At 37.0% G+C, this 24,913-nt stretch overlaps 2 protein-coding genes across 10 annotated transcripts; both read left to right on the top strand.

Moving 5' to 3' along the window:
* The first annotated feature begins 2,378 nt into the window (after nucleotides 1–2,378).
* On the top strand, nucleotides 2,379–24,800 carry LOC127448357 (homeobox protein Hox-D3a). 8 transcript variants are annotated; one of them, XM_051710820.1, is made up of 4 exons: nucleotides 2,379–2,501; nucleotides 19,570–19,632; nucleotides 22,158–22,701; nucleotides 22,859–24,800. In XM_051710820.1, the coding sequence occupies exons 3-4, from the start codon at nucleotides 22,257–22,259 to the stop codon at nucleotides 23,605–23,607; spliced, it is 1,194 nt and encodes a 397-aa protein (XP_051566780.1). In that variant the 5' UTR covers nucleotides 2,379–2,501; nucleotides 19,570–19,632; nucleotides 22,158–22,256; the 3' UTR covers nucleotides 23,608–24,800. The 8 variants fall into 8 exon arrangements, with proteins under 8 accessions (XP_051566780.1, XP_051566783.1, XP_051566785.1 ...); XM_051710822.1 differs by lacking the exon at nucleotides 2,379–2,501 and adding an exon at nucleotides 14,626–15,083 and having other exon boundaries at nucleotides 22,161–22,701; XM_051710819.1 differs by lacking the exon at nucleotides 2,379–2,501 and adding an exon at nucleotides 14,626–15,083.
* Nucleotides 9,388–12,940, top strand: LOC127448365 (homeobox protein Hox-D4a-like). 2 transcript variants are annotated; one of them, XR_007898508.1, is made up of 3 exons: nucleotides 9,388–10,934; nucleotides 11,325–11,885; nucleotides 12,885–12,940. XR_007898508.1 is itself a non-coding variant. In XM_051710833.1 (2 exons), the coding sequence occupies exons 1-2, from the start codon at nucleotides 10,466–10,468 to the stop codon at nucleotides 11,624–11,626; spliced, it is 771 nt and encodes a 256-aa protein (XP_051566793.1). In that variant the 5' UTR covers nucleotides 9,388–10,465; the 3' UTR covers nucleotides 11,627–12,135. The 2 variants fall into 2 exon arrangements, 1 of the variants encoding a protein (XP_051566793.1); XM_051710833.1 differs by lacking the exon at nucleotides 12,885–12,940 and having other exon boundaries at nucleotides 11,325–12,135.
* Nucleotides 24,801–24,913: the final 113 nt, after the last annotated feature.

Raw genomic sequence — 24,913 nt, 5'->3', positions numbered from 1 at the left:
AAACAAGCAAAACAATATTCGAATTTTACTTCCTCTCCCTCGCCCTCTCTCCTTGTCATGTGATGTAAAAATTAAAAGCAAATGTGTTTTGAGCTATGCTGGAGCACTCCCTGACCGCATCATCTGGCTATGGGCCTGTTCACCATATATGCTTTTTAAAAACAGCAGTTCTCCATCATATGTGGTTCCACTGGTATAGTTATGTAACGTCCTGACATCGTCAATTACTTCTCGCTTTGTCAACTCTTCACAGCACACACCGGGCGAGACATTTTCTCCTGCGGATCAACATTTCCACAAGACGCTGAACGGTAGGCATATGCTGGTATTTGGCGACGGCTAAAACTGATCCAATCATTTTATCCGCTTGTGAAACCTGCGACACAGAACGCCAGTTACCAGCCGAATCCTAGTGGAATTAAGTGTCACAGCGACCGCTCTAAATTTTACGCACACGATAACTTACAAAGACAGCGGGTCTTTACGACATTGCGAGAAGCCGGGTCGTTACAATACCGAGCCTGTAAATCGCCCGGTAGTAATACTGGCGCTGAATCAGCGCTCGCCTCCATCTCAGATGTTCCCTTGGATGAGACCTCAAGGTTGTCTTTCACGAAATCAGTTTTCAAATTACGGTTGCATCACAAGGCGTTGCTTTCAAGACTGTTTGTAGGCCTGAGTTTTCTCCCCAAAAACGGCATTTTAATTTTCCGGACTATAATGAGATTATTCTATGCATATGCTTGGATGAAAATAATAAATTGTTGGAAGAGAATCATGGACATTTGAGGCATACCCCAATCAAGCTGTTAAAGAGTTTTTGTTCAATTTCTGAAATTTATGCTCGGTTTTTATTTAAATGTAATATTAGCACGTATGCACACAACACACACTACTGCACAGTAAAATGCCAGAATTGTCATAAAGTACATGATTACAAGGAAAACCAAAGAAACTGCAGCTTTTCAACTGTTGCATCCAAGTATAAACATGAGAAGCTCGATCAAATTTCCTGGAAACATGAATGGTAATGAATGCACTGCAAAATTAGGATTTTGGGTATATTTTATTTTGGTTTGCAATTGTTTTATAATTAAAAAAATTAAGCATAAACAAAGGGATTTAAAAATGTATTTCCTTACACGGGCTTTTATTTGTGGTAACACATTTTTACAATTTCTTGATAAATAAAACGACTGTTTATATATATATATAGCCTATATTGATCTTCTCACACTTCCACAGAACTGCTCTTTAGTACCAGTCATTTTGACCCACACGAAAAAACAAACAAACAAACAAAAAAAAAAAAAAAAAATATGCAGAATAGTGACTGGGATTAAAGTAGACACACAAACAGAATGTGCGGTCAAATGTGCTCAAACTATAAAAGACTGCAAATTATTATTTACCATGATTCTGAAAGTCCTTGATAGCTATAAATATTCGAGTTGATATTAAAGCAATATCTGTAAGTTAAGTTGATGGTAATATGCCACACAAATTCTTAATTCATAATAATTTTTCTTGAGGTACATCGGAGAACCATTTTCTGAACTTCACATTGCTATTTTTCTCCTTTAAATAAAATACAATAAGTAATTAGAAATAATTAATATACAGGCTAAAGATCAATTACTATTAGCATATTTACACAATAAAATATTTTCTCTATATACATATCTAGTTTCATCACTGTTTGTTTATACATGTATTCACATCTTAGATGTGCATCATTATTGTGCATTAAGTTTGACTGATTTTTTTTTCTCTTTCTAAAGCAGGCAGACACTCAAATGCATAAATATGCAACACAATAATTTTATCATAATTATAATTAGGTTTTTCAATTTAAGACTCTTAATTATTCTAGATCGTTTGCGTAGAATTGCAGATAAAAAAAATGTATCTTTAAAAATTCCCTCTATCTCCTTCTCTCATCCCTTAGCAGATGTCTGTGGCTGTATTTTTTTATTTATTTTTTTTGCTGAAGAAGTGCAGCTGGCTCAGTCATTATGTGCAAAAAAAAAAAAAAAAAAAAAAAAAAAAACTAGAGGCTTTGCGGCAACCCAGATTCCTTTTTGTTAGAACACAATTTACAGCTCTGTAATAGATCTTTTTATGAGCTGTTTTCGCCTGTCATTGGATGCCACTGGTCATGTGCAGGATGCAAACGTCTTCATGACCCCCTTTCCTGATTTCCCAAGCGATTTTTTTCACCGCATTCTGCGGCAAAAGGCTCCAAATCCAAATACACAGTGTGGTCATATAATTGCCGTTTACTGCTTTCTGTATTAGAGACCGAGAAAGACATACTCAGGGCTTTGGTAACATGCATCACGTTTTTTTTTTTTTTTTTTTCTCAGAAGCTAGATGTGTGTTTAAAGTGTTTCATTTCTAAGCAGAGCTAGCCTACAGTACTGGACGTCTGACATCAAACATGCTTCAAAATATTCACCAGCAGCGCAGGAGGGAAGACATGGATTATAGGGCATTGTTTGGTAAGTTTATATCTCATGAAATTACACATACGCAACTATATGCTATACTATATGCCATCGTGTCAGTGTAAAGCTACACGATCAGCAAGTTGGTTTGCAATAATAATTTCAGATTGTGACAGATAATTATGAAATGCTAAAACAAATTTACATGGTATTAGTTGTTTTTGCAATCGAAAGACAAATCGAATGGGTTAATCGTGAAAAAGAGACAACGTATCCAGCTTAATATGCGCTAAACCTAGAAGAGTGCTATTTTGTCGACGCAGGTAATATTACAGGAATGGACTCTTTCAGTGCGAATCACCTAACTTTACATATGTAATTTTGAATGTGAAAAAAACATGAACCTTATAGCAAAGACTGTAAAATCTTCATAATAATAATTAATTAACTGACATTATTTGGTTATTTTAGTATCGCTTTTGTTCAAATAGCCTAGACTAATATAAATAAATAAATAAATAAATAAATAAATAATAAAAACCGAATTGCCCCAAAAATTCTGAACTTTAAAAACTCCCGAAAACCTTAAAATGATAACTGTTCATTTTGTGCACACTTGTTTCAGCTACTTAGTCGTTACACATAAAATCCTGTATAACATAAATTGAACCAGCTCCAGTAGAAATCCAGATTATTTTCTTTTCTAAAACATGTTTAAGATTATATTTTAAAAGTTGAAAACTCGTTTTTGGAAGGGCAGTTGTTATGCGTATGTCTCCCTCTTTTAATGGTGAGAATGTCGCAGTTCTTGGGGCAGATAGAAAGGGTCTGCGGAACAAAGACAGTATTTCACAGTCAACTGACAGGCCGCTGGAGAAGTATTTACAACCTCACTGCAATGCGGCAAAACGAAGAGTGTAGGCCAACACATGAGCGAACTGAAACCAGCGCTTAAGCTACTCATCTACACACATAGAACACACGTTATAGCAATAAAATATGTTACAATCTAAAATTCAAATGCATGCTAACAGTTAATTAATAATAGTCTCTCTTCTCATACACAAACTGTTGTTGTGCCATTAATGACCACCAACCCACAGCTGTCCCTTTAGAACACAAACACCAGTAGATATCGGTGTGGAAGCTTAAAAGGACAACATTTTCCAGTTTATAACCATGCGATATGCATTCTACTCCAATCTCTTTTCATTCATTTTGTGATTCAGTGATTCTAAATAAATACTAAAATGTGCATTGTCACCATTACAACTTTTGTCAAAAGTAAACATTCTTAAACATTGTTATGCACAGTTGTGTCGACGAGATCAAGATACCTTAAAGTTTGTCGTATAATATGGTGGTAATATACAGTTGTCTTGTATGTTTTTGAAGTTGCTTTTGTACGCCAATGATGTTTTATTTAGTGCGATTCTATGTTTTTGAAAAAAAAAAAAAAAAAAAAACATGAAAATAAATAAATAAATAGTTTTTGTAATTATCAAGTGAAATCTCGCTATTAAAAATAAAATAAGATTTCACTGCAGTGTTTCAGTGCCCTGTTGCTGTCTTGACAGCCCTTAGGACGACATTACTGAACACAAAAATGTGCCATGATGAAGAACATTTGCCACGTGCCGAACACCTAGGCAATTTGTGATCTGGCCGGCAGGTGGTGCTGTTGTCTAACACTCTGGAACTTTGCTTGTCCGCAAACTGCATCTTTCTCCTCGAGGTCATTTCCTGTGACTGAGATTGGTTGGCCCAGCCATGTGACCACTTCTGGCTCTCTTACAGTGTGATAGGAAATGCTCCTTCATTCTTGCCTCAATAATAGTTATAACTATGTAACATGCGTCAGCATTTTTTCCCAAGGCTAACAGTAAGAGGTTTACATTTAACAGTGCAACTTTTTAAGATATTGTAATGTAAGAGAAATTGTATACTCTCAGCAACAGTCTGTAGTGAATAGCCTAAATTCCACACTTTCTGAAATGTTACTAAAGAGGTGTGTCGTGTGTGTGTGTGTGTGTGTGCGTGTGTGTTTGTGCGCGTGTGTTTGTGTGTGTGTTTGTGTACGTGTGTGTGCTTTTGTGTGTGTGTGTGTGTGTACATGTGCGTGTGTGTGCGTGTGTGTATGTGTGTGTGTGTACATGTGCGTGTGTATGTGTGTGTGCACGTGTGTGTACATGTGTGTGTTTGTGTTTGTATGTGCGTATGCGTTTGTGTTTGTGTGCGTGTATGTGTGCGTGTGCGTTTGTGTGTGTGTATGTGTGCGTGTGTGTTTACGTGTGTTAGTGTGTGTATGCGTGTGTGTGCGTTTGTGTGTGTGTACGTGTACGTGTGTTGGTGTGTATCTGTGCAGGTGTGTACATGTACGTGTGTGTGCGTGTGTGTGCACGTGTGTATGTTTACGTGTTCGTGTGTGTACATGTGCGTGTGTATGTGTGCGTGTGTGAGCGTGTGTATGTGTGTGTGCGTGCGTATGTGTCTGTATGTGTGTGTGCGTGTGAATACGTACGTGTGTGCATGTTTACGTGTGTTTGTGTGTGTGTGCACATGTGTGTGTACATATGCGTGTATGTGTGTGTGCACGTGTGTATGTGTGTGTGTATGTGTGTGTGCGTGTGTATGTGTGTACTTGTGTATGTGTGTGTGCATGTATGTGTGTGCGTTTGTGTGCGTGTGTGTATGTGTGTGTGTGTGTGGATGTGTGTGTGTGGATGTGCGTTTGTGCGTGTGTATGTGTGTGTGCGTGGGCATGTTTATGTGGTTTACGAGGACAATTTTGTAGGTTACAAACTGGTAATTACAAGGGTATTATGCTATAAATGTGATTTATGAGGACATTTGTAGTGTCCCCATAATTTAAGTCGCTTAAAAAACATACTAAATGATGTTTTATTGAAAATGTAAAAATGCAGAAAGTTTTTTGTGAGGGTTAGGTTAAGGGGTAGGGTTAGGGTTAGGGGATAGAATCTATAGTTTGTACAGTATAAAAATCATTATATCTATGGAAAGTCCTCATAATGATAGCTGCACCAACATGTGAGTGTGTGTGTGTGTGTGTGTGTGTGTGTGTGTGTGTGTGTGTGTGTGTGTGTGTGGGCGGGTTTGGGTGGTTAACAAGGACATTTTTTTAGGTTACAAACTGGTAATTACAAGGGTATAATGCTATAAATGTAGTTTATGAGGACATTTCTAGTGTACTCATAATTTAAATCGCTAAAAAAACATACTAAACGATGTTTTATTGAAAATGTAAAAATGCAGTAAGTTTTTTGTGAGGGTTAGGTTTAGGGGTAAGGTTAGGGTTAGGGGATAGAATCTATAGTTCATACAGTATAAAAATCATTATGTCAATAGCCAGCCCTCATAAGGATAGCCGCACCAACATGTGTGTGTGTGTGTGTGTGTGTGTGTGTGTGTGTGTGTGTGTGTGTGTGTGAAAACTTACATTCAGATTTTACATTTCAAATGAGTGTTACTGTTACATTTATATCACATGCACAGAAACCTTCACAATTGTTATTTGTGAGTTCAAATAAGTCGAGAACTCGCCATATGGCGCTAGTGTGTCCTTTTCACGCTGGTTCTTGTATGGCTCTCACCAGGGATAAATTTATTGTTTTATTACCTTAAAATTACAGTCATAAAAACACTCACATTAGTTCACACGTCAGAGATTTCACAAACACTTCATTTGTCGCGGAGAGAGCTATGGCAAAGCAGTGTGGAGCAAAGGCATTGGGTAAGAACCACTATTTTCATTAGCCTTTGCCGAAATATTAGCCTACATGGATTCATGAAATAATCTCTTGTTCTCGACAGTGTAGTGTTTTCCCCCGGTGCAGTGAATTTGAATTCACGTGTCTTTATTTCCTCCTGAGATCAGAGTAATCGCCATTATTGAATAAGTGCAACTTTCAGGATTATTTATGGCACCCGCGCGCTGTCATGAATGGCTGTGGGGAAGCACGTGATACCATTAAACTTTGTTTTATGGCCAGGGAGTTGACAAGCCAAAATATAATTCACATTGTATATTAGAAAGGTCGTTCAGACGGTTTACAAAAGATCCGAGTATCGCTGCAGAGACGAAAGAGGCTCCACGTTTGTTGAGATCATGGATATACAACCATATCGGTGCGCTTTTCGTGAGAAGATAGCTTCTGAAGGTAAGTTTGTCTTCAGTACTTGTCACTGAACTTGTGCAGGGTTGAATTGTGTTTCTTATAGTCAGCCTGCAAACCAGTGTGGATTTGTTTCTGTGAACTCCTCTTGCGTGGTTGTGCGCGGTTTTGGATGGTTGGATAACTTTGGAGAGAGAAGAAAAAAAAAAAAAAAAAACAGGTTGTAATGAAGATGACGTAAATGTTATGCTGCAGTCCGGTTTTGCTGCAGTTGTGGCGCCACATTATAACATAATGCTATCGTCGCTGACCAGGACTTTCACAGTATATATGAATTGAAGTATTGTTAAAATGAAGTGAAAACATTTCAGACAATATGAGAAAATAATGGAAAGAAGCAAGCGGCTCTTTATTTTTGCTATACATTCTCGTTATTTAGTAATGCATCATGTATAGGATATTTGAATTTTTATGGATTCCAAGCATGAAATGCACCTATTTTCGGAGTTTTTATTCATTACGTCATTCATCTGCACATTATTATAAACGATACAATTTCAAGTAATCATTTTATTTCTTCTTAGCATTATAAATGCTATTTGTTGTTATAGAAGTGTTATTTACGCATGTTGTGTAGCGTATGATTAGACGGTGAAGTGTTAATTTCGGGGAGACAAATTGGAAAACGAAAACATCAGATTTAATAGACACAAGCGCTTTTATGGCGTATAAGATAAGTTTTTAATAAGCATAATTTCTAAGGTTTTATTATTAGGCTCTCTAGCGCCCCCACGCAAAAGAAACAGCCAATTTGGCACTAAAGTAGCCTATAACTGTTAATGCACGAGTGTACTTTTAAAATTAAATATTATCCCTATTTTTGGCACAATGGCTGTTCATGTTGGTTAGAAAATATCGAAAGACCTGTTCAAAAAAGCTTGCATTAAATGGCCTTAAAAGACCCCCCCCCCCCCCCCCACTCCAAAAGGCACATTTTGTGTGAAAAATTGTAAAAAATCTCGTAAATTTAGCAAAACAAAAGATTGTACAATTAAAAATAAATAAGACAAAACAGTAAATACTAATCCCTTTTACAATAAATTAGTACATTCTAAAATTAATTATTATATTTCGTAGATTCTATTCCATTCGTTGATAGTCAGACTAATTCGCTTGTGAGTTAAAGTGGTTTTAAGTAGAATGTTCATTAAAAATGTGTGCAAAATGAATGGCTGTTTGAATCCACGACCTGCGTACAGAGACAAATCTCTAACTAGGTTAACGTTGAAAAAATAAATAATAAAAAATAAATAAATAAAAAAAATCATATCGCTAAAATCCGATTTTTTATTTAAAATAATAATAATAATAATAATAATAATAATAATAATAATAATAAATAGCAGGAGTTGGGATAAACTTTAAAACAAAAGGTCGCGACAAATGGTGACATTCTCATTCTTTTGTTCATCAGTAACTCGGCTTTGACCCGCATGAACAAGTCGCGAAGCAAGGTGAAACACAGGTCAAGCTGTCTAACAAAATATAAAATGCAGATGACTTGAACGCAAATTATCCAGATACGGCAAATATAAATGCGTGCAAAAATAAATGAATTCATTTAAATAAATATAATGTCTGGATGGCATGCAGAATTATTTTAAATATTTTGCCTTTTGTCCTATAAAACTCATAGCACCTAAACGTTCTGAATAGCGCAGAATAGTTTAACACCATTAAAATATTTATTCTTAACAAATTTAGCAAATTACGCATAATTAACGCATTACGCATTTAATTCGAATTAATTTCGAAAAAGAAAAAAAAATTCTGTTTATTGTTAAATCAGTCTATAAGAAAAGAACCTCACGCGAAGTAAATGTTAAACAAATCTGGATTTACCCAGAAAAGTGCTTATTATTCTAATACTTGAAAATGTATTTGATTGTATGATGAATTTTGCATTTGAATCTTACATTTACCTTTTTTTTTTTTTTTTTTTTTTTTTTTTTTTTTGTGGCAAGGTTTTGTGGTATACCTTGACTCTGAGAACGAGCGCGAAGGGCCACAGGAGCTGGTTATCACTGGAGGTCATGTATTATCCATTAACTATACTGCTTTTCCGCTGCCGCTGTCGACCTGCGAAAAATAATGAAACTTTGTGATGTGTGTTGTAAATGATTCGGCTTGACCTCTCGACCTTTACGCTTCCTTTATATGTTTTATCTCGGTCTCCAAACAGCACACAGTTTTAAGGCCGGTCACCTGATTTATTTGACTGCCATGACAACATCTCACAGTGAGAAGCCCTCAACATGTAGCCTACCTAGTTAGATACTTTCTATTACTGTATGTCTTATTACTCTGAGATATTCTGTAAAAGACTTAATGAGGCTAGTCAACTATCAACACATAAGAATGAACGCAGTGCACAAGGGCTCTGGAATGAACCTGGGACTCCATCTGAAGATTTCTTCTTGGTGGAAAATCCTTATTGGTGAAAAAGCACAGACCAAAGCTCAACCAATACGGCAAACAATAGTCCAACCTAAGCTAAATGTACAGTGACATTGGAAGTGAACTACACATAATTTGTTTTTAGAGACATACGATAGCGGGTTCAGCGTATTTAAAATATTCAATCTTTTTTTCCTAAGACACATGCCGTCGTCTATATATACCCTGTAGAACCGAATTTGTGTGAAGAATTAGGGTCACAGATTCGATTCTTGGGGAGTATATGGTCGATGCAAGAACTTCGAATAAAACTTTGTGTGGTTTGTTTGACCACTGAATGATTTCACTTATTATACGGGTAATAGGCAATAGGTAAAATTATTAATATGTGCGTTCAACAATGGAAGCTGATCGCGAAGAAACCGTTTCGTACAAAGTGGAATATTATATGATGGTATTTTATGTTTATATGATATTCATCTTTTGATCTGCCATAAAATGCTCTTATCAGTTGAGTTAGCATTGCCTTTAATACATGGTAATATAGATGTTCTCTTTACCTGTTCTTACTGAATGTCTCAACAACCTTTTGACAAAAATAGCGCTCAAATCTTACTCAATGTGTGTGCCTTAAAATGTTCATCCATAACACAGAGAGCAAAAATTAACATTGACACTATTTTGCATGAATATTACCAAACTTTGCAAATCCGTGTGGGCTATTAGGCTATGTACTGCTCCCTGGCGTTAGGCTACCTTAAGAGCTGCCAAGCGGTTACTCTCTTTTATGTGGTGTTTGATTATTGATTGGCACGACGCATTGATGGCGAACCAGGGCGCCCTATACAGCCAACTGAAAGGATGAGAAGCGCTGGAACGATGAGACTCCAGTAACTTCTGAGTGACCTCTGCATCACAAAGACGGTCTCCATCAATTGTCCGCTGGCTTTATGCGCTTCTTTTTGTGCCTTGGACCGTTTTTGTCTTTTGTCTTGTTTTTATAGGTCAAAATCCCTAGGCTGACTTTGATTTACCTTAGTTGAATATTAATTTACTCTCTGGACCACATGCATACACATGTGACGCACAGACATGTTTTTATATGAGATCATTAAATCTGTATAATGTCCAGGGATCATACACAGTGATAACGCGCATTGCATTGTGTTTAATACACAGACAGAACGGGATGTTTTATTTATTTATTTATTTTAACACGCGGAGAATCAATGTATGCTTGCAAACTGATTTATTCCATCAGACTGAATATTGTAGGCATCCTAATTGAGAGATAATGTGAAGTTTGTGAAATTTGCTACTAGGTGTGCATAGCTTTTGCTCTGTTGATGGAGTCTCTCCACCTCGATTGGCCAAGCTGGTCACATGGGCGCCTAACTTTATTCAGTTGACAGCAAGTAGGAGGGCTTTATGGAGGGAGGAAAAAAAGACAACTCGAGAAAAATTAGTATTTTCTACCTTCAGAAATTAATGGCCATGAGTTCGTACATGGTGAACTCCAAGTATGTGGATCCAAAATTTCCTCCTTGCGAGGAATATTCTCAGAACAGTTATATACCTGAACAGAGCTCAGGCTACTATAGTCCATCGCAGGACACAGATTTACAGCATCCCGGGATCTATTCACGGTCAAACTACTCCGAACAGCCTTACAGCTGTAACACTGTCCAGGGCTCATCGGTGCAGCCGCGGGGTCATGTGCAGGATCAAGCCAGCCACCCCAGCCCTTTCCCCGCACAGAGAGAGCAGTGTCCTGCGGTCCAAATATCGGGACCGAGGACTTGTGGACAACAACAAAACACAAAGAGCCAGAACGGGATACCAGCCAAGCCGCCTGCTGTAGTTTATCCATGGATGAAGAAAGTCCATGTTACTACGGGTAAGATTAACTCTCGTTACCGTCTGCTTGGCCAGCCCCATTCTGCCGTTCAGCCACACTTAAAAGCATTCAATGAAATATTTATGGGTTCCTCTGAAGGGGCCGCCAATTACACCAGCCATAAATTTGTATTGCTAAGGAAATAGGCCGCTAGCTGTGCTGGCCGGTTTTGTAGCATTGAGAGTCCACTTGGCCCAAAGCTGTGTTTTGAATAATTTAGCCACGATAAACTCTGATATCCATTCACTGAAACTGTAAGATTTATTGGATGTTAAAATGTAACCGATTTAAAACAAGTGAAGATATTTGTGAGAGCTATTTCATTTGAAAAGGAAATTTGTTTTGACTGGGTTCACTTTCTAACAGAAGTATGTTTTCCCCCTCTCTCAGTGAACCCGAATTACACAGGAGCGGAACCAAAACGCTCTCGGACAGCCTACACAAGACAGCAGGCTCTGGAACTAGAAAAAGAATTTCATTTTAACAGGTATCTAACAAGACGGCGTCGCATCGAGATCGCGCATACCCTCTGTCTCTCAGAGCGACAGATTAAAATCTGGTTTCAGAACAGAAGAATGAAATGGAAAAAAGACCACAAACTACCTAACACGAAAGGAAGATCTGCATCAGCTGGGAATCAGCATGCACAACACGCTCAGAAGGACAACCAAACAGAGATCACAACTTTATAAGTGGATATCTTTTCCTCCCTGCAGATGTACAGATGAACTGTATGTAATAGACAATGCTTCTTTTTACACTGCATGGTAGCAAACCGTGGCATGTTGGTTACAAGTGCCAAAAACTGAGAACCAGAAGCACACACCTTGACTAAATACAGTGTAAAAGACTCCTAAAACCCCACATTTCAATACTTCCAACATTGTAACTCTTTGTAACTGAAGCAAATTGGATATGGGCATCGAATGATGGTTCACATGCCACCTCGAGGTACAGTAAAACGTCAGTCAACTCACGATTTAAGAGCTTGGTTCGTTTTAGTAAAACTATTCACATTTAATAAATCCCCTCTGTATTTTAACCACCTTTCTCCTCTTTTTAAACAATTATGGCAAGTGTGCGTCTATGGCGCGTCAGTTTATCTTAACTTAATTATTACAGAGAACTTAAGCAAGACAATGTCCAGCATATATTAAATTACGAATATCTTTTTTTTTTTTTTTTTTTTTACTTGAGTCGACTGGGTGCAAGTAATAAAATAAATAAAATTAGTTAATGATAATAATAATAATAATAATAATAATAATAATAATAATAATAATAATAATAATAATAATAATACAAATATATATATATATATATTCGTTGTCTGGAAAATTATTTATTTGTAGAAATGTCCGTTAACTTCGCTGCTGCGCGCCACATTAAGGTTTACTTTCTAAGGACGTTTTCAAGAAAGCATCATTCTTCGGAAATTGGGCGTTTCTAAATTTAATTCGATTTAAAAACACAATCCACAGAAATGTCTCTTTTTGACTAGAATATATAATAGCATAGAATATGCCTTACCTCGGCCATAAATCCCACTTGACATCTTTATAAACAATATAACTAAAGAAACAAATAAAATTGAAAAATCTTTAATAGCATCTTTTTTATCCTGCGTTTTATGTACATTTTTATTCCTCAAGATGCTTGAAACTTCTATTTATTAAATATAACGTTAAAAAATCTGTTACGCTAGTATCCGTTCCATGATTATCAAATTCATTTTTAATTTGGTTCTTACATTTTTATGTATATTGTGCATTTTTTTCTACAAGCATTTTTTGCAATAATTAAATAAAGATCATGCTAAGGTTTCACTCTGTTTCGTATTCTGTGTTGAAATTAGAAACTGTATTGTTGAAAAAAAAAGTCGGATTAATCACGTTTTATTAAGCACTTTCATACACTTTTATTAAGTTATTATTTTTATTTTTTTTCAAGGGACTGAAGATGGGTCTGAAATGTGAGAGATTGTACAGCAATGATTAAACTTAAACACTCTGCTATCATTGTGGTGTCTTTGTCTCCTTGAACAAAAACACGAGGCGCACATGCATTGCGAAGAAGCCCTCACACTGAAGCCTTCACGTTGAGAGCATGAAAAGGTATTTTTACAGAAGTTCGACAAAAGCCTTGCGGGCAGGTTCATCCAGAGGACACAGTTTCTGTTGCATTAGACGCGTTTAAGCCGCGAGCACTGACCTCTAAACTCGTGACCTGCCGGACCTTCAGCCTGTTCTTTCAGTCATTTTTGCACTCAGATGCACCAAATTCTTTTCTTTTTTTTTTTTTCAAGAAATATTTTTCTCTCTGTTAATCTTTAAGTCGTTTGTGACGCCGTGCATAAGGCCTTTCAGAGCTTTGCGTGAGAAACTATATCATTTCGAAGTTATCTTTTTATTTATTTATTGTTATTTTTTTGTGACTTAATAAAATTCCACAAATTAATTATAGAGTCAGAGCCAGATTTTACGCAAAGCAGTCCATCTCATTACAGAACTGAAGTCTTGCACAGAGCAGTGGCAAATTTGAGTTTCATTGCAAGAACGCTGAAACGTAAGACCGTGTGTTTAATTGATTCTTTAAAACTCTACTAAATAGATCCTTCCAAAGCCTTCCTGATAAACTCGATATACATTCATGAGCCATAAAAACAAGTAAATGTTCCCTGGAGTAAATTATTAGCCACAATTAGCCTACTATTGTTATTCCTAAACAGCAGTAACAGATTTTTTGTATTATTATTATTATGCTATTTTTCTTCTGAGTGTTAAACAAATTTTCTCTTAGTTTGGGTATTTTTCTTTTTTTGTGTTGTTTGTGCCCTAAATCTTTGTCCATCATTACTGAAAATCTGTGAGCAAGCCTTTGTGTGCTTTTGTGCATGTGTGCGTATGTTTGTGCGCGCCTGCGCGGTTGTGTCGATTTGTCTTGTATGTAGCCTGTGTGGTATGTGTGTGAGAAAGAGAGCGATAGAAAGGGAGAGATTACAACAACAACAAAAAAGTACACAAGCGAATGGGGAAAAATACTTTATTGCTGCCTGAATAGGCAAAACATCAACTTACAGCCATTCACTGTGATTATTTTACATCCAGATAGCTTTCTGGCACCCGTTTTGTTATTTTTTTCTGTAAAAAAAAGCTATATATATATATACATATATATGTGTGTGTGTGTGTGTGTGTGTGTGTGTGTGTGTGTGGGCAGGTTTAAGGGGATTACGAGGACATTTTTATTTAGGTTACAAACTGGTAATTACAAGGGTATTATGCTATAAATGTGGTTTATGAGGACATTTCTAGTGTCCCCATAATTTAAATCGCTAAAAAAACATACTAAACGATGTTTTATTGAAAATGTAAAAATGCAGAAAGTTTTTTGTGAGGGTTAGGTTTAGGGGTAGGGTTAGGGTTAGGGGATAGAATCTATAGTTTGTACAGTATAAAAATCTTTATGTCTATGGAGAGTCCTCACAATGATAGCTGCACCAACATGTGTGTGTTCATTTATAGACCACCTAATTAATAATCATACTGTACGCACACTCTCTTCAAATTAATGCATTCATTGTATTATTATTTATCAACAGCTTTATTAAGCAGCAATCGGGATGCATAGCATAGTTGCATAAATACATTTCTTTCTTAAGTCGTGCAAAAACAGACAGGGAAAATATCTCCTTTGTCTTAGCTTTCAGTAAGGCATTCTGAGCATTGACCTGGATGTCTGAACAGAATAAAAGGGAGCCATACGCAGTTTCATTTGCAGTGACACTGCACCGACTTCTACCGCCGCTCTCACAATGCTTCTCAAACGGCCATATTTGATTTCCAGCTGTTCGCCGAAAATGTCTTCGCCCATCGAGACAACCCGTTAAGATATATCAAACCGCGCTGTCGACTTCTCAAGATAGAGTTCTCTATATACTTCCGTTCTGTATCTTTTTTTGTTTGACCACGTGATTGTCTAAATAATTAATGCAGCAAGTCCCCTAGAAACACGGCGTCGTCATTAATCGCGAGGACTCTATCAGACTTGAAAACTGAAGAGATCCAAGAAAATAATATGGAAACGGTCCGGTATCTCACGCCACCGTAGACTGCACGTTCGTACAGCCCTTTAGCCAATGGAAGCTCGGTAGGTAAACATTTAAGATTAATATTTGCAGTGAGATAGATAGCGAATAAACATATCTGTCAAAATTTTTGATAAATGGTTGGCTATCCTGTGATTCAGTCTTCCTCGCAGACGCGGACGACACTCGTGGTGCTTTTTTTCTTAAATAGCTACCTTTCGAATGCTGTGATCCCATTTTAAACCTGTATCAAAAATTGAAGAGCGTTCAAGTCATTTTTATTTGTACAGCGCCTTTCACATCACACATCGTTCTGTAAATCAAAAGCAGATTTACAGAGGCTCATGCATTAACAGAAAATGAAACTGTCATATCAATAAAGTCTTAGAGTCATCATTGTTCAGAACATTTCTACTCTGTTATCATAAAATACTGATTTTTTTTTTTTTTTTTTACAGACAATTTTCAGTCTATGTCATATTGATGCATTTGTGCACGAGACATGATGTGCATTTGTGTTGGTTTATTGCTCAGCCGCAAGGGCTTCAGCGAAGGCCTCTTTGTGATTTATAATCCGTCAGAGATGCTGTTCTTTCCCAATTTAGCGACCATTTGTGGGGACGGATGTGTTTGGGGAGATAAAAAGTACACAGGGTTAAATCCAGTCTTGAAATGTGTCTGAAAAAATAATCACATAGTAATAATTGAGGTGTAATAAGTCGATTTTGGGTAGCCTACCAATAATCCTCAACAACAACAAAAAAGTAATCCATTCAAAACAACAAAGCAGAAAAATGCCATTAACGTTTAAACAAACACACAAACAATACCCACACTTGTTTTTATTTGTAATGGTGCGTTATGATCGTAGATCTATCCCTAAAGCGTTTTGAACTGCTGGAGAGAGATGACGGTGATCTGCATCGTTGTAAATCATGCTCAGTAATTCCAGAAAGGGTGAGAGGCTGTTGGGGGCCGGGCGTGGACTGTAAATCTTTCACTTTTATTAGCCCGTGAACATATGCTGCAAGGGGAGACGACTCGCATCCTCTCCTCAGGACAACCCTGCGCTCGGCCGCGTTCCCAACCGTTTCATCTCCAGACTGCCATCCAGCTGAACACCCAAAACAAGCATTTCAATTGATTGAGATTACATATAACCGACATGTATTTAGCCTCTTAAAATTCTGTCTTCTGGTAAAAAAAAAAAAAAAAAAAAAAAAAAAAAAAAAAAAGAAAAGAAAAAGAAAAAAAAAGGTACAGGATATGTATTTACAAGTAAAGTAAAAATGAAATGATTTCAATTCACAACTAGTAACCTGCAAGAATTAAAAGTACATTTACACTGAATTTTCACCGATATAGATCAATCCACCCCTGGCTTTATGAGAAGAACAATGTAGAATTTGGGATGATTTTGATGAATCTCTTTGGCTGAACAGGTCATACATTGCTGTCATTGCGTAAAACCGTAATCGTCAAACAATACTTCATGGGTTCTCGCAGCCTATAACAAACGCATTTTGCTGCAACCAGTAAGCATAAAGCAGTTTAAAAAAGATATTCTTACATATATAATACTCGTCATATTAATTTCACTGAACAATTCACAGTGTTGTTGCTGTGGCGAAGATCAGTCTGATCCAAATGCACTGCATTAAAGGCAAAAACAGAAATAAATAAAAAGGTGAAAAGGGTGATACAAAGAAGAACAGTCAGATATTTACTGAACTATCCAGTGGTTTGGATATAAAAAAAGAATGTTTTTTATAACAGAAAGAAATTCTACTGTTTTTTATGCTTGTTTAATTTTATATAAAAGAGCCTATAGTCTTTTTTCAGTTACAAGTTTCAAGCCCATAATAAACAGAAATAGCCAATAGCTTTTATTTTACCAATACAAACTGATAAAGTGACTGAGAATGGAGAGGATTTTTTGGGGGGAAATATTTAGGCTATGTGTGATTTTACAATGCTACGCGGATGGAGTGAATGTTAGTGGTCTTGATTTTAAAATGTATTTTTGAAGTGAAGCTGGTGGGGTAACAGCCTCAATCAGGACAATCTGCGATCCAGATCACGTGAACAAATATGCTTGTACTTTAAGGCAGCGCCTTTATTTGTCATGATAAAGGTTTCCGAAATATCCTAATGTCGACTCATTCTGTGAGCCTGCCTCTGTAAACGTAGAATTTTTTTTTTTTTTTTTTTTTTTTTTTTTTTTTTCAAATGGAAGGTTGATTGCCAGTAATATTTCGCTTTGGAATAAGAAGACCTTCTTGGCTTTTTATTGGTAGCTGAGTGAGTGGCTCCCATTCTTTCGGGAATACAGTGCGTTGGTATATGGAAATGCCTGGAAAAGCGCGAGATCAGTTTTAAGACAGTACTGTCTATAGACAAAGGGTGAAGGATATATCCGAGCAGCTGCACTAAGATATATTGAGACTAAGAAGCACGACTATATAATAAATTGATTCACAGGTAAGCAATTGCATGGAAAAACGTAACCTTTAAGAGAGGGTCTACATTAGGCCGAAATAAAAATATGATTTATTCCATTCAAAGCAGCTGATCTTTATTAATGTCGTCGGCTACAGTAACTAAGCAAGCAGGATTTGAAGACATTGAGGAAAATCTGTGGGACTGATTTACAGCTTCGAGCAACCATTAATAAACATTGGAATGTTAACTTGGATTGTAAAGCATACAATTTTACAGTTGCTGTTTTATTATACATATTTTACCAGCTATACACATTTTGCCATGAAAAGGAACTGAACATCTGTGTCATCACACGTTGTGAGATCGTTAATCACTTTAATTTGTGTTATAGTCAATGCGACGTTAGACATGATATATGTGGGTTAGGCTATTCTGTTGTTTCTAAATATTCAAATCGTTTCAGTTTCTCTGTTTAGTCGATCATTTATCCAAAATTATTGGTATCTAAACAGGCAAAAACGAAATATATAAATGCAATACATAAATTTAAATTCGGCTCGGACACACATTTCGCATGAATTAAACAAACAAATAATTAATAAGATCTACTGGAGATTATTTTGGCATTTAGCATACTTTGTAATACTTGATAATCTAGACGTTTGAAAACTTTTCACATTAAGATCTTACATGATGCCTAAACTATTCCCTTATTGGAATTTATTTTTCTTTTAATTTGTCTTTGATGTTCAAAGCCCCCTGCAACTAAGCTCGGATTCCTATATGATGTTTAAACAAATTGCAACTTTTTTGTCTAGCCATTATGACTTTATTCATAATTAAATATGCACTATTTTCACAAGGAAATGGCGGACGAATTAAACGACTTTCACTAAATATTTCACAATACATTCAGCTCTTTGAATTCTCTCTGCAATATCTGACAAATATTTTCATTTCGCTGAGACACAAACCGAATCTTGTTTCGGATTCTTCATAGGAAATGATCTTGAGACTGCATTTTCACGCAAACATGACATCCTTTTAAACGTCATTGTCGAGACAGAATTTAAGTTAACATTTATAGCTATATATTACAAATATATTCCAAAGAAGCAGACCAAGGCATGCAAATCAGTAATAGATATTCATGTAATTTTTACAGACCCCACAGTCCATTATTTAAACAACCCATTGTTCTATTATGAGTACCAAACTTACCGTGGGAGTGCGTGGGCTAAAACACAGTTGCCTGATAAAGGCAAGCCATGTTTAGCCGCAGTGTTCGCTACATTTATCCCATTAATAAAGACTTTGACCATGACACACAAGCTTAAAATACAGGCTACAGGCTTTCTCTTATAATCGGTCATTTGCCGAATTTGCGGTCCATAACAAAATAGCAATTACTTTTGTAGTAGTAGCAGCAGTAGTAATCCTAAAGCCCATTATAAACTGGTGTCCTCGCCTCATATTTTCGAAGGGATTTTCAAAGTGGAACATCTGGCATGATGTGGATTAAAATGTCGTCTTCGGGCTCTCGCTTGGTTTTAAAATTGTGGATTGTGGTGTGGATTGCATTGTGACTTACTTTAGCCCCTTCCGTCCGTTGTTCATTAATCAGTGAGTTATTGGAGAGGAAGCCAAAGGTCACCCAAAAGGCTTATGAGTGCTAAATATTTTGGCCAGCTTCTCTTTGTGTAAAATCGCTTATGTCGGTTTTTTTCCCTCTCTCTTTCGGCTACAGCTCTGATTGTTCTCAAACCAGTACAATTATTCCTTATATCTTAAAGGGGCAAAAGTAAGATTTCATTTTATATTTCATTTTAAAAACATTAAGGACACTCAGCATATCAAAAAACGTGACATAAATGCGTGGTCCTAAAACTGTTAACGTTGATTGTCCGGCCGTGAGAGAACGTGAATCCTTCAGAAGAGCCCAAGACGTCTAAATATCACTATGCAATCGAAAAATCTGTATCAAATACGTGAACTCATTGATAACATTTAGAATCTATTAGCGCCGCCGTGTCCAATCTTACAGAAAACGAGGAGATGAAAAATCCAATCAACAACTGAGATCAATACATTGTTTTTATTCTTCAGGTCGCGGTCCGAATTATGAAGATCGCTTGAGGGGAAAGAGTGGACAGAACGCTATAGACTGTGGTAAGAAATTTCTCCCTCTAACATGTATTAATATTTTCGACTTTTGTACTGACATTCAAAAATAGTTTTTACTTGTAGCCTCTGCTACGTGGATCAGTAAAGGTAACACGTGCTTGTAAAATTAACACTTACAAAATCAAACAAGTTTTCTATTTCAGAACAATTCTTATTCACTGTAAGTATAACATTTCGTTTCTCGTTTATTTTAAACACGTTTTGCTGCACTAGGCCTACCCCTACCCCCAAGGTATAAGATACACAAGCAAAGATATTACACTGAAAAACAACAACAGCAAAAAAAAAAAAAACAAAGCTCAGCGTGTATTCCCGTCCGCACACTTTCCTCGATTTGGAGTATATCCTTTATTAAAATCCACCCCACAGCTCTCCGCGTAATTGTGAAAAATTGTGCTCTATCACAAGAGGTTAAGAACATTTTAGGGCAGTGTGTGAACTAGACATCAGTTGTTGGATTTATATTGGCGGGCTGTCCGCTCTGGCTTTAGCGGGGCATTCTTACCCCCAGCCATCCTCCTACGCTTAGAGTTTTACCCCTCTGACGGTACAAAGTCTTGAGGAGTGCTTTTCTTCGCACCCCTCTGTTAGGCATTTACGGCTGTAGCATGACCAGTCATAAATTTTGTCGGGCTCCACAATGACAGGTGCATTGATATGTATCGCTCGGAGCTTTAGGCTGTCTAATAACTACTGTATTGGACGCGAGCTACAGTCACTTGTTTAAAAGCCTATATTTAGAAGGAGACTAGGAGGAGGAAGACGACGAAGAAAGAAAGAAAGAAAGACTGTGTGTTGGCTATAATGCACATTGAGCCCTGGGGTTGTGGAAAGAGGTGCCAAATTGCACCTGAGCATTTGCCACAAACCACATTTGTGATCTTATTAGCATACATTGGTGAGTCACCTACTCTCACAACTCAAACCAACGGGAAGTGGTGGGGATCAAATCCAACGTGGTACCTATTACAATAATACCATTTAAGTTAAAATATTTAATTAGAAAACTGGGAATTAAAAACGTTATATTTAGTCTCATTATTATGGAAATCTGCATAATAAACAATATAAATGTGATTGTTTACATATTCTAGTTGCCAAATTTTAGAAAGGACAAATACATTGGGGGTGTTTCGTGGATTTATGACCTTATAATTCACAAACAACCTGTCAATGCAACAACTAAAGACAGCACACACACTCAAAAAAGCAATACACACAACTAGAAATACTGCTCATGGAGCCCTGCCAGCAGTTGTATTAAACCATACAACACTCAATGAATGGGTAATGTGCTATTTTCCCCTTTACTCTAAATAAATAGTCTCAAACAGAGTTAACTCTGTATGCTTTCATCCTTAATGGCAAATATGGCTCACCTTTTTTTTTTTATTTTTATTTTTTTTTTTTTATTATTACATTATGGTATATTTTTTGGAATATATACATAGCTGATAATGATTTTTTTTAGTATGTTCTACAGCTGGAAGGAGATTTGAATGCCTTAAAAAAAAAAAAAGCAAAGATATCTTGTATTGAGCAGTGGCTTGGAAAATAATGGGATATTGTTCCAAGAGAAACGCTGATTCTTCTTCTGCTGTTGTAACATTTCACTCAATGGGGAACTTTTGGCACAAGTTAAACTTTAACCCTCTTGTTGCATTCTTGCCTAAAGTTCTGAAAGTGAAAAGCTGAAGGGGTTGGAGAGAGCAAGCACAGGAGAATCCTTCTCAAGATGTGAAAATTTGTGAAGAAAATGCTCAGAAGAAAGATGGCACATTAAACCATCTGTTACTGATATGGTGAACCAGAACAAGTTTAACTGTTTAAAAAGTGCAAAAACTATTTTTAAGTAGAAATTTAAAAGTGACAAAGCACAACTATGTCCAGTTGTAGACACTGTAAGCCTGTTTGCCAGCTTTGATGTAAGTTAAGAGTGATACTGTGTTCACCCTTTGTTCAAAACTAATGTCCAAAGAGACAAAAGACCATATGCTCAAAAAGAGCATGAACACTTTAGCTCAAGGCACAAGATGTTAAAAGAAGCTAATGAATAGCTAAATTGAGCAAAGGCAGCAAATAAACATTACTGTTAGAGTCAACAATACAATTCCATTCTCACAGAATTACACCTCACTTTGCACTGCCATCTTTAGCATTAAATCCAAGGATTGTAAAAGAACATTTAGTAGATCCACACTGTAAGGAGGGGAAATAGAATTTAAATTGACATCTCACACTAGAAAATGCTAAGATGAAAGATTTGTAAATTCTTGGTACAGATCCTGTGGGATGTTTTCATTTGCAGTTGGAACTGGTTTGATACATGTGGGTTAAGCCTGAACGAGAAGGCATAGTTCTGTGAACACAAATATGGAGGCTATTAATAAGCGGAATTGCACATTGCTGTTTAGCATCTTCCAGAATACAACACATCTATCTGTTCTTCTATGAATGTTTTACATGGATTCATGAAGTCTTTGCTCAAATTGACTGATGGTCTTTTTTAGCAGGTCGAAGGAGAGAAAATCTGTGGGAAGCTCCAATCACGTGACTGCCGAGTCCATGCAATTGGACAGGCTCTCTTAGTTTGAAACTTGCAGACCAAAATGCAGAAAGCCACTTATTATGATAATGCTGGACTCTTTGGAGGATACTCCTACCCTAAATCTGACTCCTATACATATGGTCCTGTTCACCAGGGCTACTCCTCCTCCAGCATAGAGAATGACTATCAAAACTCAGTCTGTTCCGTTCAAACCACATCAGTTCGGCCGCCATCACATAAAAATGGAGACATCAGTGGCAGCTGTATGCGACCAAGTGCCAGCCAGGGCAACAGCCAGCCAGAGAACATCAGTGAGCAGCAACAGCAGAATGCCCCATTAGCAGCTAGCTCACCCAGCCCTAACACCAACTCCACCCCAAAAAAGAAATCACCCAGCAACACTGGCTCCAGCACTACCACCCCAGTGATCAGCAAGCAAATCTTCCCGTGGATGAAAGAGACCCGTCACAACTCAAAGCAGAAAAGCACCAACTGCACAACTGCAGGTATGGCCTGTGTGTGGGTAATATAACTACACTGCTAAACACCAATATGACAGTTTCTTTTGTTTACAGAAGACTTAGTCTCTCTTAGGCCTTTTAGTGATGTAATAGGTGGTGTAACATAATTAATGCATTGCACATATCTATTGCCTATGTTCAGGAGAAACCTGCGATGACAAGAGTCCACCTGGCCCTGCCTCGAAACGGGTGCGCACTGCTTACACCAGCGCCCAACTCGTGGAGCTGGAGAAGGAGTTTCATTTTAATCGCTACTTGTGTCGCCCCAGAAGAGTGGAGATGGCTAATCTGCTCAATCTCACCGAGCGCCAAATAAAGATCTGGTTTCAAAACAGGAGGATGAAGTACAAAAAAGATCAGAAATCGAAGGGTATAATGCACTCTCCCTTAGGACACTCTCCGGACAGAAGCCCGCCGTTAAGTGGCTCGAATCACATTGGATATTCTGGTCATCTTCCAAATGTAAACAGCCTGAGCTACGACGCGCCATCTCCTCCGTCATTCGCCAAACCGCAACAGAATATGTACGGCTTGGCAGCCTACACGGCGCCATTAGGCGGCTGCATAACACAACAGAAAAGGTACCCGGGTACAGAATACGACCACCACAGCATGCAAGGGAACAGCAGCTTTGCCAATGCTAATTTACAAGGAAGTCCCGTGTATGTTGGTGGAAACTTCGTTGATTCAATGCCAGCCTCGGGCCCTATGTTCAACCTCGGTCATCTTCCCCATCCCTCATCCGCTAGTGTGGACTACAGCTGTGCCGCTCAGATTCCGGGCAACCATCATCACGGACCGTGTGACCCCCACCCCACATACACAGACCTCAGCTCTCACCACGCATCTCAGGGAAGGCTGCAGGATGCGCCCAAACTCACGCATCTGTAAGGATCCCATCTGTGTGCTCAAGCGCAACGTCGCGTTTTTATTACCTCACTAGTTAAACTAATTTATTAAATTACACTTCAAGAGAAACATAACGTATTATCCCGTATTATTATTATTATTGATATTACTATTACTGCAATGATTGTAATTATTTTTTAATAATAGCTGTGGTTCATTTCTCTTGACTGTTGAAGATGCACAGGGGTGTTTGTTGTCTGTTGTTTGGTTCTCGGAGGAGTTTTGTGGGCAAACGAATTTCCATAAATTATTACTTGAAGGTAAGTTATGTAGATTTGACAGTTTAGACATCAATCTTTATAGAGATGGGATTTGTAAAGAAAAATAAAATCATTGCCTCTTCGTTAAATCGTCTGTTAGTCAAGGGCACTACCGAATCTTCTCATTAAAAAGTACCATTATTTATTATTTTCCTCCAAGATTGTATGACAAACACTTATCTTGACTGAGTATTATATTTATTATTGATCGATTTTGAAATACATTATTTATCTTTTCGTGTAGATTATTTATATTGGAAATTGCAGAAATTATTGAGCAGAGCCCATTGACATTTTTTTTTTTTTCTCGAACTGGTGCAAACAAGGTGATTTTGTGAGGCTAGTATATTTCATATATATATATATATATATATATATATATATATATATATATATATATATATTCTGCACTCACACACACACACACACACACACAGCTAACAAGGCAGGCATCTCGAAAATTTTATTTTTCATAATCATTGGTAATTTGACACTTTTTGGCCAACGTAATGGTTAATATGTTGTTTAAATACACCAGCACGTAATGATCACGTCCTCACATCATTTATAAATGTTATTTTGTAAGTTGCACAATCCATGGATAAAATGATGAAATGGTAACGATATGGAAATGTTATATTTTATTGTGTTAAACATTTTGTAAATAAAGTGCTTAAGATGAACAAATGCAATTGCACATCTTCCATTAATCTGTTCATTCAGGTTTTCATTTTCGCATTTAGGATAATTCAATTAAAATCTTATTTTTTATAGTTTGTGAATATGAATAGATTTCCAACTTGGATGTCGCCCAACTCACACGGCTGAGGCGCCATTTTGGAAACATAAGGGGTAGTAAACAAAGGAGGCACCTTCGCGCTCACCATCATCCATTCAATTGAAGAGGACTGTATAACAATATACATCGAAACTTTATTTCTTCGTTATTATTTTATTATTATCACTTAATACATTGAGATTCTACTCATCCCAAATTTCCTGTTTACCCATGAAATAAATATGAAATT

This window comes from Myxocyprinus asiaticus, chromosome 11 (assembly GCF_019703515.2).
Source record: "Myxocyprinus asiaticus isolate MX2 ecotype Aquarium Trade chromosome 11, UBuf_Myxa_2, whole genome shotgun sequence".
Taxonomy (NCBI): domain Eukaryota; kingdom Metazoa; phylum Chordata; class Actinopteri; order Cypriniformes; family Catostomidae; genus Myxocyprinus; species Myxocyprinus asiaticus.
This window is presented reverse-complemented; position numbering and strand designations above follow the sequence as displayed.

What these genes read in the sequence shown, in the direction of transcription:
- LOC127448365 (XM_051710833.1), top strand. Translation starts at nt 10,466, where the DNA reads ATGGAGGGAGGAAAAAAAGACAACTCGAGAAAAATTAGTATTTTCTAC. An exon ending in GAAAGTCCATGTTACTACGG is followed by an intron (nt 10,935 to 11,324) that starts GTAAGATTAACT and finishes CCCCTCTCTCAG; the next exon opens with TGAACCCGAATTACACAGGA.
- LOC127448357 (XM_051710820.1), top strand. Translation starts at nt 22,257, where the DNA reads ATGCAGAAAGCCACTTATTATGATAATGCTGGACTCTTTGGAGGATAC. An exon ending in CACCAACTGCACAACTGCAG is followed by an intron (nt 22,702 to 22,858) that starts GTATGGCCTGTG and finishes GCCTATGTTCAG; the next exon opens with GAGAAACCTGCGATGACAAG.